General features: G+C 37.7%; 1 protein-coding gene across 3 annotated transcripts in view; it reads left to right on the top strand.

The window, feature by feature from the left end:
• Positions 1–17,065, top strand: part of OSBPL9 (oxysterol binding protein like 9) — a 61,528-nt gene extending 44,463 nt beyond the window's left edge. For 2 of the 3 annotated variants that reach the window (XM_082054032.1, XM_082054034.1), the window contains 16 exons: positions 2,803–2,841; positions 5,772–5,865; positions 6,389–6,490; positions 8,456–8,615; positions 9,286–9,398; positions 9,672–9,790; positions 11,194–11,279; positions 11,526–11,700; positions 13,126–13,210; positions 13,466–13,576; positions 13,948–14,011; positions 14,120–14,260; positions 15,112–15,190; positions 15,535–15,626; positions 16,069–16,204; positions 16,301–17,065. In XM_082054032.1, the coding sequence (XP_081910158.1) occupies positions 2,803–2,841; positions 5,772–5,865; positions 6,389–6,490; positions 8,456–8,615; positions 9,286–9,398; positions 9,672–9,790; positions 11,194–11,279; positions 11,526–11,700; positions 13,126–13,210; positions 13,466–13,576; positions 13,948–14,011; positions 14,120–14,260; positions 15,112–15,190; positions 15,535–15,626; positions 16,069–16,204; positions 16,301–16,375 (1,671 nt within the window). In that variant the 3' untranslated portion in view covers positions 16,376–17,065. The remainder of the gene's footprint in view (positions 1–2,802; positions 2,842–5,771; positions 5,866–6,388; positions 6,491–8,455; positions 8,616–9,285; positions 9,399–9,671; positions 9,791–11,193; positions 11,280–11,525; positions 11,701–13,125; positions 13,211–13,465; positions 13,577–13,947; positions 14,012–14,119; positions 14,261–15,111; positions 15,191–15,534; positions 15,627–16,068; positions 16,205–16,300) is intronic. The other variant, XM_082054033.1, reaches the window with a different exon arrangement.
• The last annotated feature ends 431 nt before the right edge of the window (positions 17,066–17,496 follow it).

The following is a 17,496-nucleotide window of genomic DNA, read 5'->3' as shown; positions in this document are numbered from 1 at the left end:
TGGCTGAGTTAACTTTATTGTTTCTATTGAATATCAAATTCCATTTCTGCTATGGGGAAGTTTATTGGGGGACAGACAAATATGAGTGCTTAGCTTGTGCTGATGCTAAGCATATTTTGAAGCTCATTAGGTAGTTTGCTGCTAATGGACAAAACTGAACTTGTAGAGGCACTTTTCATCATTTTTTTTAATCGGATTCAGTGCTTTACTAATCCAACTACCATATTAAGCATAGAAGTAGGTGGAATTTGGGTCCCCCAAAAATGCTAAACCTTGCTTTGTGTCACACAAAGTCACAAGTCCTTCTTTCAGTACCAGTAAATATTAACCAGTGTAAATAGGTGGGTTTATCCAATGGGGAATGGATTTTTTTTTTTTTTCTAAACCATATCTAAATCTCTTGTAGAAAGATTGAAGGTGGTTTAAATGAGTGGTTTATGTGCAGCTAATTGGAAGTTAATCCACATATAGTGAAAAATACCCTCCATAAATCTTCCTGCTCTTTTAATAACCTTTATTCCACTTCATCTCTTCATCTTCTTCCTCTCTATCTTAGGCAACTTAACTTGTTGACTACATGACATTTGTTTCCCCCTGCCTGCCTCTTTCTATAAACTGTATTGGTATCCTGATTTCTCACTGCTGTAGGAAATTAAGAATAGAGGGGGTTTTGCTTTATTTTTACAGTTCTGTAAGTTGGGTGTGTATGAAGCATTATACATGTAAAAGTGTACTGCGTCTGACTGATAGCTTTCTGTTCTTCAGTGTAGAACCTTTTAAGATTCTTCAAGTTTTTTTTTTTCCCAAAGCTGCAAGGCAAGTATGGCTGCTGACTTACACTGCTGCAAATAAATCATTAACACCACCCCTGCACCTCATTTTTACTTCTACAGTGCCTTTCTCGCTAGGAGACAGACTTCACAATTACCTGCTGGTTGTTTGCATACCTCAAAAATTGTTACCACTTCTCTATACACTCAGAACACCTGTGTTTCAAATACATGGCCATTTGTTATTTGGATTATTTGGGTACCCTGAGGCAAACATAGGTTTTTTTGGTGGTGTTTGGCTTGTTGTTTGTTTTTGGGTTTTTTTGTAATTTTGTGTTAAGTTGAGTAGTTTGTGGACACTTAAAACAACCTGCCTTAGGACTCGGATGGTGAAATTTTCATTAAACTTACAGTAAATCAAGTGTGTAATTGTGCCACTTGTACTTGAGGTGACCCAAGGCATTTTCAAAATAATGAAACAAATACCAGCGTAATAGGAATATGTTCTAACACACACATTACTTTTCAAAAAGCAATCAAAATAAAAAAAGTGGGGATGGGTAGGTGGAGCACTTGGCTTGCGTTGTCCCTTTGGTGTGTATGGCAGTTGAAGATGCCCAGCTTTGCTGATGTGTGTGTTGTAAAATACATGTAATGGTCTTAGAAATATGAAAAATATGTTTTATGATGTAGCTTTTATCATTTAAATATTTAGTTTTGCATCTTTTGGCTTTTTCACTTCATCATTGCTGGTCAGTCTTGCCTGCCCAGTTTTGTGGCGTTTCTGCCTTTGTTAACTCCTCAACGTGCCGCGGTGCTGATTGTGCGTCACTGGGCTTAGGATAGCAAGCTTCAGTACCAATGCAGCATCTTTGTGTTTTATTTCTTAGGTCTTAGAGATGATAGCATAACATGGAAATTTTGTATATTGAAAAAAAAAAAAAAATATATATATATATATATATTTGAACTCGAGTGTTATTCTTCCTTCTTTGTAAGTTTGCAACCCAATGGAGCTCATTGCCCTTAATGTCATTTTTGTCATGGAAAGCCTTTCTTAAGAAATGTCAACTAGCAGACATGATATTTGAGCAGCCTGTTGCCAACTATGTAAGCTAAGGAAGAATGTATAAAGTATCAAAACATAAGTCTGTACCAACACATAAGTCGGTACCAACTTTCATAATACTATTTACAGCTTTTTTTTTTTTTTCCTTGTTCCTCTTAACAACTGGAAATCTGGGGAAATGCTCTGCAGACAACTCTTGAGGTTCACACCGAACAAAGTTATGGATTGATACAGTGGCTAATACGAACTTTGCAGCCGAAGTGAAAAGATTTGGCTTAGTATTCAGTAAAATTTATACTGTTGCTGGTGCAGTCTTAAACGATGCCAACTGTAGATGGACATTAGCTTGTCTGTAGCTCGTGTAATTTCCCCTGATGACAGTTTTGTTCCATGCGTTACCTGCTCTTTCACATATGTTTTTAAGCAAAAAACCCCAAATCCTAAATTGTAAATAATCTCAAAAACATTTTAAAACCTAGTTGATACCAAAAAGCAAAAGTTAAAACCATTTAACTTAAAAAGGCCCTTCTGCCTTTCAAAAGCAAAAGGTGCTTTAGAAAACCTGAGCTGTGTACTAATCACAGTTCTTCAGAAATGGAGAACTTTGTGTCTTTCGATTTTCAGGGCGTCACTGGTGCTGCAAACCGTGTTTTGGGGGCTCTTAGCTGTTTGGGAAGAACCTACGTTCTAAAGCATAATTGTGTTCTACAGTGCAGAAAGGATAGTTTTGAAATTGTTGAAACTTTTGTGGACAGGTCTGTGGAAAACTCTGATCTTCAGAGGTGCGATGACTTATGAATAGAATTGTATCTTCTAAGTTTAGTTACGTTATCACATGATGAGGAATATTTTATGGCTGAAAACATAAACATTCCTGAGAGAAACTTGCTGTTCTCACTTAACACAGAACTGATAAGTCATGCAAGATTGTTATGTTGATATTTGTAACATTTCTTCCTTAAGGACCAAAATAATGAGGAGAAGCACGCAGATGGACTTATAGTAAGTTTAAATCTAATATTTATCTCCCTTTATTTCTGCAGAATTGTGAACAGAGGCCTGAATTTCCACTCATTTTGCAACATACCTCCTTTCTCTAATTTACTGCTTCAAGTGTCTTATTAAAATCAGAGTCATTAGCTTTGGACGTGGGCTAACACCCTTGCCTTTAGAAAGTACAGTGATCAGTTTTCTGCCGAATGTCTCCAATGGCAGTGTTATCGCTGAACACTTAGATGAAAGTCTGCCATGTGAACAGGTGAAAGGGAAATTATTTGGATAGAAACAGTTTTGTTTTCCATCTGAAGTATCTTTTTGTGGGAAATAGATCGGCTCTCTGTGTGCTTCCAGTACTTTGTCTCTTCAACACTGCCGCTCATTTGACGCGAAGTTGTATAATGTCTGTTTAAGCAATGTTTCTTCTTTAACATAATTTCTGCCTTTTAATGTAACTTCTGTCATCTTTAGTTTCAGTCGCGTGTGAATTCTCTTTCTTCGTTCTCTTTTTGTCACTTGAGTACATTTCAGATAATTTTAATAGGAGATTGGTTTCCATAAAACGTAAATCTAAAAATCATAGTGTGTTTTCATTACAGCTGACAGTAATTCCCAGGCTTTATTTGTCTTTCAATTATGCACAGCATTAGTAGTCTGATTTTCTGGTATGAACTTTAGAGTAAAGATGCACATGCAGATTTTTGTTTCATGCATATTGTAAATAAGATTAACAATTACCTTGTGGGTAGTCACGTAATTCAGGTCTTAGTGTCTTGGAGGAGGTTCTGTTGTGTGCCCTGGAAAAGAGGTTCTGCAGCTGGACGCTGCTGCAGGTAGGGGTGGTATGAATGTTAGATCTGCAATGCAGAGACTTCATATAGATATTACAACTTCTAGTCTGAATTTGATTAGCCACTATTCTAATTATCTGTGGGCTGACTTATACTAGGGAGAAATACCAGGTATTTCTGTGAGACTGTGTTGACTGATGCATCAGATTGTGAAGACTGAAATTCTGATGCTGTTTAGGTCAACGTTAGCTTGGGCTAAAGGTCAGGGTTTCACTTTGACTATATTCCTGCCTAAGTTTAATGTTTGATACCACAGTGGGATGATGATCTTGCTGTTTCTATATGGCTCATTTTAAGTTGTTACTAAACTCAGAGTAGGAGAATTTCAGATCTGCCTTCATCTGCTTTTAAACCATGAAGGCAACACCCAAAACATCCAAAAGAAACTTCACATTGCAGTGTGGAGAATTGTTTAAGGATAAGATTACAACCCTGCATACAAAACCAAAGTTACCTTGGTTTTGGTTTTGTTTGATTTTTTTTTTTTTCCCCCCCTCTGTGTCATATTTCTGTATCATATACATTTCTGTATCATATATATTATTAGTTTCCCTAAAACAAAGGGAGAGAGAGATTAGCAATAGCATCCTGTGTATCATAGGACCATCTTGATTTTTATTTTTTGTACTTCTGAAGATGGAATAATGATTTTAAACCGTGAAATATGTGGGATAGGGACCTACCTGCGTTGCATGCATAATTGCACAATCAGTTGAAGTGATGTGTGTGGGATGTTGATTTTATGCTGGAATACAGTGGAGTAACAGTATATGTACTGTATTATTTATTTGTATACTAATTAGTAACACCAATGAGAGTGCAGAACAATTTTTATGTCATTTATTTTAAGCTGGAGATTTTTTTAAAGATAAAAGGGAATAATAGTTTTGTTTTCAATTAAATAAATCCTGTGTTATAAAAAAATAATTAAAATCTTCACTGATTTTTAATGTAGGATAAATTTCAGAATTGCAGTTTACCAGGAGAAGGAGGCAAGACAGAAGTCATCTTTTAGTAGGAAAATGGGAGGAAGGTTAAAATGACTGTTTCCCTCAGTCTGCATGCAAGTAGTCATTAATAGACTAAAGAGAGGGAAGGACAGTTGGAAACTCTCTTTCTACTGTTTTAAATATTGATCTAAAAAGAGGACAGGAATAAACATACTGACTAAATGTGAAGGCAAAGCTCATCTACATTTTTTAAAAGCAGAACCTTTTTTAAAGTAGAACTCTATATTGTATGACCTTTCTGTGCTTAATATTCTTCTATTAAGCACAGCAGCAGGATTTCCTAACAAATCGAAGCAAAGATTTTTGTAGTTCTGATGCAGATCAATGGTTTTAAATTACAAATAACAAAATTACAGGCCAATGAAGCAAGGCAAAATCATGCTAGCTGGGATTAAAAGACATTGCAATTTAGTTTTCCAAGAGGCTTGTTGTATAAAAGCCAAGAACCTATCCTGAAGGTGGTGGCTTCTGTGAGTGTTGGGTCAAATCGGTGCTTCATTTTCAAAGTACCCACCTTCATAAGTAGATTGAAATGTCCTTTCCTGGAGATGCACTGAAAACTGTCACCTTGCATTGGAAAGAGTTTTGGCAGCAAAGCTACTTCCTGGCTGTAAGCATGCTGATGATTCTTGGTTTAATTTATGGGTATATTTATTAATTTACTATGCTCTGGGCAAATTAATTTTTGAAAAAAAAATTAAAAATACAGATTACTTATCCTAATTTTTGCCAGATAATTTGCATCTACCTTTCCACTGTTTGCATGCAGTATTTATTAATGGACATTGGAATGAATACCAGAAGCTAGAACTTGAAATAAGAATTCTTTGTAGGACAATTCAAATCTGTATCAAATTCAGTTTAGTGTAAAATCTGTGTAAAGGATTAAAATATTACCACTTTGAAAGTATTTCTCATGTCCTCAACTGTCAATTTGTGTTTAACTTTCTCTCTCAGGAATTTGCTGTCTCGCATCTGGGCATTTCTTGTGCTCACAATGTTCTTGCTATCTATGCTTTATTTATTTATTTTAAACTGAGGGGGAAAAAAAGTGCTTTTCTTTTTTTTGTCTCAGAGCACCATAAACCCTGTTGACGCGGTTTATCAGCCCAGTCCTCTGGAGCAGTCAGTGATCAGTACGATGCCTTCCCAAGCGGTGATACCTCCAGGTATGGTGTGCAGAAAGAACCTCCGTGGGAATACTCTGGAGCAGAGCAGGATGCAGCTGCAATCCAGATGTTGGGGCTGCAGAACAGTGGGCGGCTTCTGTGCCACCCATGCAGTACAGGTGCAGTTAGTGGTGCAAAGGAAGGGAGAGGAGCAGGTGTGGAGCTTCGTCAGCCCCCAGGTAAATCTACCCTTAGTTCTGTGGATAAGGTGGTATATTTTATCATACTTGCTCTAAGTTACTAGCTTACATTTCTAATATACTTTCTTAAAATAAATGAAACTATAATTTTCAGAAAACATGCATACTTTCTAGCTAAATAACTGCATTTTTTAAAAGCCATCTTTGCTTAATAATAAAAAAGAGCTAGATAACAATGACAGAAACATTTTTTCTGTCTGAATGGCTTTAATAGAAAAGGATTCAATTTTTGAAAGTGAGGTGAAATAATGTGGAATCTGCTTCCCAACAAAAGTTATAGTTCTCGTAATTAAATGGGTTTAACGTATCAAAATATCCCCTAGAACCTGCTCAGTTGTGCAAGTCAGAGCAGCGACCCTCATCTTTGCCAGTGGGACCTGTAGTAGCGTCGCTTGGAAATCAGACTCCAACACCAAATAGTACAGGTACAGTTCTGTGTAACTGTCTTATTGAAGTACAAGAAACAAAACCCGAATATATACTTATCTGTAACCCACTGTAATTAGCTATTAAGATAACATTGTATTGGCTTACATATGTGTTGCTATGTGTTGCTTTTAATCAACATATATTACAGTGTTGTGTTAAACTCAGTTATTTTGCTCTTTCTCCCCACTATGGGTACATAAGACACAGGGGTATTACCAGCTTCCTTTCTTGTGTCCATCAGTGCAACTTGCAGTAGTCAGCACAAGAACTTTGCAGTTAGCATGTCATGTCTCCCTCTTAAATAATAGCATTCATTGGACTACAATAGATGCCTTGAAGCAAAAGTTGCTATAATTATCTATTTACAATTCCTATGATATTTTAAGGTCTTTTTAAAACCATAGCTACATACTTAACATATTTTTAATTGATCTCTCTGCATTGACTGTCACTTCCTGATCAGTTGTCTCGATAATATTGTCTAATCATGTTAAAACTCTTTCAGCTCCCGCCCAAGTTTTTTTCTAAGCTTGTATGTAAATGATTTTGTTGTTAATTGATTACTACCCTTCCTTCCCACAACGCTAATATGTGTTTTAAACAGTATTTGCCCCATCTGACGGGAAGTTTGGGTTTTTTAATCTTACTCTAAGCATCTGATCTTCTAGATAGTTTCTAATGATTGTTGTGTAATGACCTCTGCTGTGCCTTAAAACCCCACAAAAGGTCTGTGTCAGTGTTGACCTGGTTTGTCTTTATTGCTATGACTTTTTGGAAAAACTGTGAGTTAGTAGTGAGACGGGATTCACACAACCCGTTTTAGAAACCATATCCATTAGATTTTGTCACAAATGTATTTGTAGGTAAATTGGAAAGAGATGGTTTGGATAAGTAGAATACAAGTTGAGTGAAAACTGGCTGGACTGCGAGGCTCAAGGTTTGCGATCAGCTGTGTTAGGTCCAAATGGCAACCAAGTGACTATTTGGTGTTTCTCAGGGGTTGATACTGGGTCCAGTACTGCTCAATGTCTTGGATGACCTAGACATGGACCTTGCCAAACTGGGGACAACAGTGGATAAAACAGAGCTCCCATTTTGAGGGGCTGTGACTGACTGGGGAAGTGGACTGACAGAAACCTCGTGAAGTTTGGTGAAGGCAAATGCCAAGTCCTCCAGCCAGCTGCCCTCAGCCTGCCCTCTTGCACGGGGTTAGCTGCAGCTTGGCTGGTACAAAGACATGGACCACCAAGACTTGGAAGTTGAGGCCCATGATGTATTTAGAGGCTGACAGAGCTGGGTTTGTTCAGCCCTAGGAAGATCAAGCTAAAGATGGATGTTACTGCTGTCTTCTGCCAGCTGTTGGGAGGGTATGAAGGAGATAGAACTGGGCTCCTCTTGGAGATGTGCAGCAAAAGAATGAGGCAGTCAGCGCAAGTTGTAAGAAGGGAAATTTCCAGTAGACATTAGGAAATGTTTTTGTTTTATGGTGAGGGTGATCAAACTTTGAAATAGGTTCTCCATAAAGATTATGGAATTATCTTGGGAAGTATTTAAAACCTGATTGGATGTGATTTTGAACAAACTGGTATAACTTTGAAGTTATCTGAGACTCAAGTGAGGAATTGGACCAGATGACTTCCAGAGGTCCCTTCCAACATAAGTCATGCTATGAATCTATACACGTTTTCAATATTGTTGTTTTGCCTTTAATCAACAGCTTTGGGGAAAACATCCTTATACTTTACTGTTTTTCTGTGTTCTTGATTTTCCTTTCTCTTGTTATCTGTTAAATGAAACTGAATGTGAACCTGACTAAATGTCACTTCTAATTTCGTAAGGTATCATACCTTCTGAGTTCATGTTGGTCTTGATTGATTTGAACCATCTTACTCATAAGTTAGAACTGGTGGATTTTAAACTTGTTTGTTTTTGTTAAATCTGTAATTTTTAATACTTCATAGGAAGTGGGCAGTCAGCACCTAGCAGCAGTCTCACTTCTCCAAGCCATGTCAACCTGTCTCCGAACACAGTCCCGGATTTTTCTTACTCAAGCAGTGAGGATGAATTCTATGATGCTGATGAATTCTATCAGAGCAGTTCTTCTCCAAAGCGATGTATGGAGTAAGTAGCTGAATGTGTGCAGTGCGTGCTGAATACAGTTTTTACCTACAAGGGCATGGCTTATCTGCTTGTAGAAGTTAGTTAAGCTAAATAAGCAAATAAGCCACATCAATTTAAAAAGAAAAGGCAGAGCAAGGCAAAAAAGCCACTCTGTGTTACAGAATAAGATGAGCCCTTCCTGCAGCACAGTCACCTGTGAGGGATGCACTTTCCTCCTCTGCTCCTTCCTATTCCATCAAAATTCTAACGTAAACCAAACTTAGGAAGCAACCAGCTCAGAGCTTTAATCTGAGACCATGAAGTATTTCATATGCATTTGTTGCAGCTTTTGGTAAATAGCCAATTCCCTCTCACATCTACTAAAAAAATTTTTTTTTTAAGTTGACGGCCTTTCATAAAAATCCCTATTTATTCTTCTTAATTTTAAGAGATGCTACACATTTCAAAGAGGAATTAGTCAGCTGCTTTATGCTTTCAGATTATTATTATCTTAGACTGCAGGGTTTCCCATTTGATCAGCTACGGTCCATTTTAATTTTTCTGTGAATTAGCACATATATTGATGTCTGTCAGTAAACTCCTTGGGGAACTGATGGTTATGTATATCAAATTATAATGATTTGTTCTGAATTAATTCACTGAATTTGGGGAATTTATGACTCTTCTTCAGTTCTTCAGGGTCTGCTGCAGTCCTGACTCGGAGCAGCACAGGAAGTAGCATGAAACGTCCAGATACCACAGAGTCCCTCAATTCTTCCATGTCTAATGGGACAAATGATGCTGGTAAGTGACTGCCTGAACTTTCATGAGGAGCTCTTGATTGTTAATCTCTGTGTAAACTCTGTCAATATATGTATGATCATGTATATATGACAAGGTACTTATGGAAAGTGGTTTATCTACTGTTTTTTTGCTAATGGAAGACTGTTGAATTGTAGGATTTAAGCACCTTACATTTATAAATAATATTGGTTTGACAGCTAATATAACATGCTAATTAAATACAGTCTATCTTTGAAGGTTTAGAGAAAAACAAAAGCAATTTGGTCTTTCTAGATCTCTTTGATCCTCCTGATGATCAAGATGATGATGGGGAAGGAGAATCAGTGGAAGAACATAAGAGTGTTATTATGCATCTATTGTCACAAGTTAGATTAGGAATGGATCTAACAAAGGTAAACTTGCTGGCTGTTCATGGGGAAGGGAGCGGGAGTAAAGCCTGAATTCTGTGTAAACCAGTTCAATGTTAAAATAATAATTCATGTTTGTTCTCAGAGCTAGCTAAGCAATAATCTCTCTAGCATGGTATATTTCAATAGGAGTTGTTACTGGGAAGGGAAAAGTGCATGAAGAATAAATATATTCAGCTGCTAAAATCTGTTTGGGAAGATAGTTTGCTGTTGAAAATAGCTGTTTGTTCTCCTTGGAATGCCTATAAAGCTGGGATGTCAGGAATGCTGTATGCAGTAGGAATGTTTTTCCTGTCCTTTAGCTTCCTAGAAAAAAAGATCTACAAGATCCCAGTGTTTGTGGACATTCAATAGGACATGAATGAAATAGAAGGGGAAATCAAGCATATAGTGAAATGCTTTGCTTATTTGGTATCTTGTTGAGTAAGTTGCTTGTGTATTTTAAAATGCTGTATGTAGGACTGACAAGTAAAGAGTTGGATAGATTTTTCTTCAATGCAATTCACATTGCTGTCTCATGATAGAATGAACAGTATTCTGAAGGTGTTGATCTTTCTGGGCAACTTGGTCAAACTTAAACAAGTAATTCCAGATAGAAAAAGAGTAGGAGAGATCAGTCCTATCATTCATTTCCTTAAGTAGATGACTTTTAACTGTCCAGCCTGGAACTCACAGTAGACAATAAAAAGATAAAACCTTTCTGGTGAAAAAGCCAGCAGCTCACAACTAAACTACAGAAGGTTTCTGGCAGTTCTGAATAGGAATTGACAAAAATTGTGTCTATTTTGGGAACTTCTGGAATAGCTGAAAATTACTGATCTCAAGCTGCCGAACATCATGAACACGCGTCTTGTTCGCGTCACTTGAAGTCAACAACAGCAATCGACAGCGCTTTCAACAGCGGTCTGCACCACACTGAAGCCGACAGCAGATCCATGGGAATGGAACCTGCAAATGCTGTTTGGGAAGAGAAGCAGCAGGGAAAACATTAACCTTCATCTTGATAGAGAGGCACACGAGACGATGGAACTACATGGAATGAGATTCTGAATATAACTGAAAATTGGCGGTGTACATATAGATGAAATTAAATAATCAGTGTTACTGTAATTAAGAACAGCTTTTGATAAGCTTAGCATGTAGTTGGATGTGCCCTAGGTGGGACTAGAATGTACAGAAGACAAGAGACAGTTCCTTTTAGATCTTTGGTTTTATAGAAAATGAGAACTGAGTTGAGTATGTCAGAACACATTGGTCAGCCTGGGAACACAATCATGGGCACAGGAGGCCGTGGGTGCTCTGGGTGCTATTTTCAGCCAGCGTGTAGAATGCTTTTGTGCAGGATGTTAACATATCTTGAACCATAAGAATTGTTTTTCTTCACCCAGGTGGTTCTTCCAACTTTTATCCTGGAAAGAAGATCACTCTTAGAAATGTATGCTGACTTTTTTGCACATCCGGACTTATTTGTCAGGTATTTGATTTTTAAAGTAGAGCGTTAATCGGTTCTAATATTGTTTATGGCCATGTGGGCTACCAAAAATAAGTTGACAGTTTTGAAGATTATTGTTTGTGTTTTGATTAAAACTTGAAAAACTGTTGAAGCAGTCAAATTTCTAGTTGTAAAACAACCAAACATCCAAAAAGCTTTCCTGTGTTTGAGGTACCAGCTTGTGTATCATTGTGCCTGTCCTTCTTTTCTCTCTTTTGGCCCATGCAGCATTAGTGACCAGAAGGATCCAAAGGAACGGATGGTTCAAGTGGTTAAATGGTACCTCTCAGCTTTTCATGCAGGAAGAAAAGGGTCAGTTGCTAAAAAGCCTTACAATCCCATTTTGGGCGAGATCTTCCGATGCCACTGGGTGTTACCAGGCACTGAAGGTGAAGATGATATGGTTAGTTTCTTGTGGTATGTTTTTTGGTGCCTAGAATGCATGCACGTAATTCCCAAAGCTTCATTAATTTACTGCCTGAAATGACCTATGCTATGTTTAAGTCACAAACTGACAAACTATAGCAATTTCTTAACTGATTCTTTGGAGAGAGGTTTAAAATATCTTGTATAAGAGCATTTGAGCTATTAGATTTTTTAGAACTATTTGACATTGTAAAATTGTTCTCTTTTCTCCTGAACTGTTTCATAGCACTGACTTCCAAAGTTCTGATTTTTTTTTCAATAATTTCTCTAAACCTTTGTATTTTAACAGTCAAATTTCTTTCCCTAACTTACAACCTAGAAAGCAGTGTAGTTTTTCCTGTGTACTTAATTCTCCTTTTAAAATCTTATTGTGGGCTTCTCAAATTCTGATTCTGAGCTTAGATAATAGTTGTACATCTATGTCTGGCTGTTACTCTTCCTTTTGTACCTTAGTGGGGTGTGTGTGGTGAAGGACACAGTAACAGTAGTTCCACCCTCCTAATCTGAATTCAGCTGCCAGTGTATGAGTTTTTCTCTTATTTGCTCAAGTTTAACGAGACTCAAGATTAATCAGCCTTATGCACATGAACATAGTCAGCACAGTGCCCCACTGATTCTAGAGAAAAGCTCCAGCACATCCAGTGCAGGCTGCTGTGTTTTCTTTTTTTCTTTTATTTTTTTGGTAATACTTTATTTAGGCTTCTCAACTTGGGAGGTTGCAAATGATGATGTGGGAAGTGCTGTCGTGAGATGCTTCATGTGGCTTCACTGTAGTCTGTCTAACCATGTGACTGTTTAGATATAAAACGTATATTTTTTCCAATTTAATTTGTTTCCCCCAGTAGGTTTGCTCAGATCTTTCTCTTGTTTCTGAGGTGAATGTTTGGACTCCTGTTTGCTGGCATAGACAGTAGTGTAATTGTGCTTCCGTTGCTTCTAGTGATTAATTATACCTTTCATGATTTGCCACGAGACATGAATGTTGTTTTATGGTTTTGTGATACAGATAGTCTGATTAAAATGCATATCAGACTTTCTCAGAAGCAGACATGAAAATTATTTCTGTCACTCATTTTTATTAGTAAGAAATTAAGTGGATTTAAATATTACTTTATAATTGGGTTTATACATAACTCTTCCGGTTTAACCATTGTATTTGGGGACATCTCCCTGGATACATTTATACCCAAAAACAAGAGAGTAGAGGCTGTATGTTCTTTAGAAAGTATCATAGTTTCAGGAGTCAGGATTTATTCCCCATCGAATTGGCAAACTGGCAAATCTGTTAAAATCTCTGCAATACATTTTTAGAAGCTCTTAAACATGGCAGCAACTTCTCTTGGAAACACACAGTGCTTTGTGAACACTGGCAGTGATGAAAACCCTCTCTGTTGTCACACAGGAGCCGGTTTCAGAAGGACCAGTCCCGTGGGTCAGTAAGAGCAACGTGACGTTCGTGGCAGAGCAGGTCTCTCATCATCCTCCAAGTAAGCTGGCGGGCACTGTGCTCAGAGAGGTGGCGTCTGGACAGGAGCGACAGCAAAGTCAGCTCTTGCTTTAAATCTTGAATTTATGTTTTCTCTCCAAATTTAAAAGCTGAAAGTTTTCTCTTAAGCTGTTTTTGTGAGAACAAATTGCAGACTGTTGCCACGTGAGGCCCTTAGAGATATTTCCCGATGACTGAATTTGGAAACAACAGTACTAATATCTTGTGCTGCTGTTTTTAATACCTTTTTCTTCAGTTTCAGCATTTTACGCCGAGTGTTTTAACAAGAGGATACAGTTCAATGCTCACATATGGACCAAGTCAAAATTCTTAGGAATGTCTATTGGCGTTCATAACATAGGGCAAGGTATGTGTGTGTGAATTTGACAACAGAAGATAAATTTACATTCTGCAACTAGAATTTTTGCAAAAAATATTTAGTCATCCTGTTAAATGTAAGCAGTGTTTGATTTTATGTAATTTGAGCTTATGTTTCTAGGAATCAGTGATTCTTCTTGCACACTGTGTGCCGAAATCATGTAGGGCCCAGTTTTTCACATAAACACAACTCTCCCGGCCTCCTCCAGCAGCTGGGCATCTCAACATTGGAGTAAAGCTCAGCACCTTTCCTTTTTATGGTACTTGGGTTTAGTGAATTAATTCAGGAGAAAATTATGAAAAGTTTTGTAGAGGTTTTGCTGGATGTTTTTTTAATCTGTTTTTATTTTTCTTTGATAGGCTGTGTCACATGCCTGGATTATGATGAACACTATATTTTGACCTTTCCTAATGGTTACGGAAGGCAAGTAAATGCTCTGTTTGGTATTTTCATTTTTAATGCCTTCTCATATTTCATGCTTAAAACTTATCAGTTAAGAGGGCATAAAGAAAGACATCTTTGTAATTGCAGGTCTATTCTCACTGTGCCATGGATAGAACTTGGTGGCGAATGCAGTATTAATTGCTCCAAGACAGGTTATAATGCTTCCATCGTCTTCCACACAAAACCATTTTATGGAGGAAAGAAGCACAGAATTACAGCTGAAATTTTGTAAGGGGGTTTCTTTCTTTAATCTCACTTTTTCTCTACTTAAATGCTGACAATGTTTTTTCAGGACAGTCAGGAGTGTAAAATACTGGAACAGCTCCACTGAGTAACGTAGCTCATGATTACCTGTCATTAGTGAAAGGAAACCTGCGCAGGCCTGCAAACTGCTTGTCCTGCTCTAAAATGTTTCTCAGCTGTTGACCAAAAGGAATTTAAATTTTCTCCTTCATCATTAATCTCTCCTAAAAACAAAAATACTGAAGCAAGCCTTGTCATACCACTGTTCATAGCGTGTCATTAAAGCTCTGCTGCAGCTTTTACTGATTTATTCAGATTGGTGGTTTGGTGCCCAGAGCAGAGAATTCAGTGGAGATTCTCGTCTTACTGGAGATCTGCTGTAACGTCAGCAAGTGGATGCTGACAAAACGAGGTCCAGAACCTGGTTTTAAATGACTTCCCGACACACGTTGTTAGATACCATTCATTGGTGAACTAGTGTTTGTGTTTCCCAGTAGTCTGGGGAAGAAGTTAAAGTTTGTGGAACCTTTTAAACTTAACTTGCCACTCTAAATCTGTTTAGAAAGCTGGTAACTAGTTTCCTAAGCTCTAAATGCAGATACAGCCCTAAGGCAAGACCTGTCTTACTTAGGACAGCGCTGCCTTGTCAGGTTTAGCCAGTTGAACTAATTCATGCAAAACTTCTCTCTTGTAAACAGAACCATCATCTTTTGGTGATGAACCTTTTGAGGGCTGATATAAATCAGACTGTACAGCAACTAGGATGAAGTTTTGATCTTTTGGGGTCTTTCATTTACTGTAATACAACTAAGAAATGACTGTTTCTTTCTATTTAGTTCTCCTAATGACAAGAAAGCCTTCTGCACAATCGAAGGAGAATGGAATGGTGTCATGTACGCTAAATACACAACAGGGGTAAAGCAGCTTTTTTTCTTTTTCTTTTTTCTCTTTTTCATCAGAAATGGAATATTTGGCTTTAAAAGTTTTTTGTTTGTTTTTTAAAAACAAACATTAATAGTTGGGAATTCCTATGAAGCTGCCCAGAAGATCACAAGAATAATGAATTTGGGATTAAAAGTCCTGAATTTACTTTGTTAATTTAGCTTAAGGTAACTTGATTTTTTTATAGCAAGAAGAGAATCTAAAGAATGATGTGTTTTCCTGTATCTTCTGCCAACCAGTGTACTGGAATGTGAGGGTATAGAACTTTTCAGTCTAGATAAAGAACTGATTTTGTTTGTTAAAATCTCACTCTCTAGGAGAATGCTGTCTTTATAGATACCAAGAAAATGCCTATAATTAAGAAGAAGGTAAGGAAATTGGAGGACCAAGATGACTTTGAGTCTCGCTGGTAAGAATTTTAGTTAAACGAGCAAATTAAGACTTTTATTTGTTTGTTAGACCCAAGTTTGCAGTACAGAGTGTGACTCCTGGTGTAAATCCAGCCCCTGCATGGTGGCCTGTGCTCCCTGACAGCCTTTACTGCAGGACAGAGCCAAGGGACGTGCAGATTGGGTTTTAATGGGGAAGAGCAGAGCTGTAGCTCTTGCTCACATCCTTGTCGAGACCAAATGTTCCAAGGAGGTCCGGAGAGCCTCACTGCAGCCTCTACCATCCTGCCAACAGACAGTGCTGCTGTTGTTTAATATATATTGGGTCTTTTCTGGTCTTTTGATAAGTGAGACCTGCCCAATTCAAACAAATATTGATGAGTAATAGCCAGTCGTAAGTTTCTACAACCTTGTAGCGCTTTGCTGCTATAAAGCAGTCTCCATTCAAATTTCTTTTTTCAGCTTATGGAAAGATGTAACCTACAACTTAGTAATTAGAGACATTGATGCGGCCACAGCTGCAAAACATGCGCTTGAGGAAAGACAAAGAGCTGAAGCCAGAGCCAGAAAGGAGAATGAGACCCCATGGGAAACACGGGTGAGCTTTATTCAAAAAGTGTAAATGCCCTCGAACCTGTGTTCCTTTCCAGCTGAGCCGTAAAAAGCTTACATCTGATTATTCCCTTGTTTCTAGTTATTCCATGAAGATGGAGAATGCTGGGTTTATGATGAGCCGCTATTGAAACGACTCGCTGCCAATAAACATTAAGCAGGTTAGAAAACCAGAAAAACATTCAAGCCTTGGCTTAGCAAAGTTTACATCTGATACCAAGAGTCAGCAGTTATCACGTATGTACCGTTCGGAGAACCCGACCCCTCCAACTGCAGTGGTTCCTATCTCAGGGATACTGGACTTACTGGTGCAGATAAGCAATTAAATGAAACAAGGAACGTCTTGGCTGTGCAGTAACGTATGTTGGTGTATTCAGGCTTCCAAAGGCGGCTGTCAGAGCCGTTACTGATGCTTCTAAAGCACGGGGAACCTGGGCCACGAGGCAGATACACTCTATAACCACTGTGAAGGCCAAGGCATTTGGTATCAGTTGCATAATATTCCTGGGTCCTATGTATTTAAAAAAAAAAAAAAGAAACAAAATGCAGGATGTCATTTAAATCTAGCTAATGTTTGCAATGTGTAAATATGAAGATTCCTTTGATGGGACAATTTGTTAGAAAATGCTACGTAAATGTTATCTTCCACCTGTATGATAATCAAATCTTTTGGCATTTCAGTGTCTTGCCCAAAATAACTTGGTTATTTTGAGATTAAAATGTAACCATACATAATTCTACTCAATGCATCTTAAAGCTTCATAAAATAGATTTTTTCAAACTTCTCTTATGGACTTTTTATTTATTTCATAATAAACCTTTGCAGCAAGGCTGCTTTTTCAGCTGAGTGATGATCAATTGTGTTATGTTTAAATTATTAATAGTATTTTTTTCCACTGGAATCCTTGCAGCTAAACCTACTTCTTAAGTAGTTAATGGACTAGGAAAAGAACAGAATTTGCAGCAGAATTTTTCTGGAGTCTCCATCCAGCCTTGCTTCTCTGCCTGCTTGCCAGCACTTCAGGACTCTTTACACTTCTGTGCTTTTTGCTTGAAGTTAAATAATAGTTGAGTAAGTTAGTAGTTACATGTAGCAATCAAACTCTTTTTCTTTCCACAGTTCAATCTAGCTTTTATTTGATTTTTAATCTCAATTTTGTCTGTGTTGTACATAAAACTAAAGAAGCCTTAGGCTTTTTTCACCTTCCCTCCCACACTGTAACTTCCAGAGCTGTGGAACCATCCTTTGAGGAGATGGGGATGATGCACAGGACAGGC

The sequence above is a fragment of the Streptopelia decaocto genome, assembly GCF_964273445.1.
Source record: "Streptopelia decaocto genome assembly, chromosome: 5".
In the NCBI taxonomy this organism is placed as follows: Eukaryota; Metazoa; Chordata; class Aves; order Columbiformes; family Columbidae; genus Streptopelia; species Streptopelia decaocto.
This window is presented reverse-complemented; position numbering and strand designations above follow the sequence as displayed.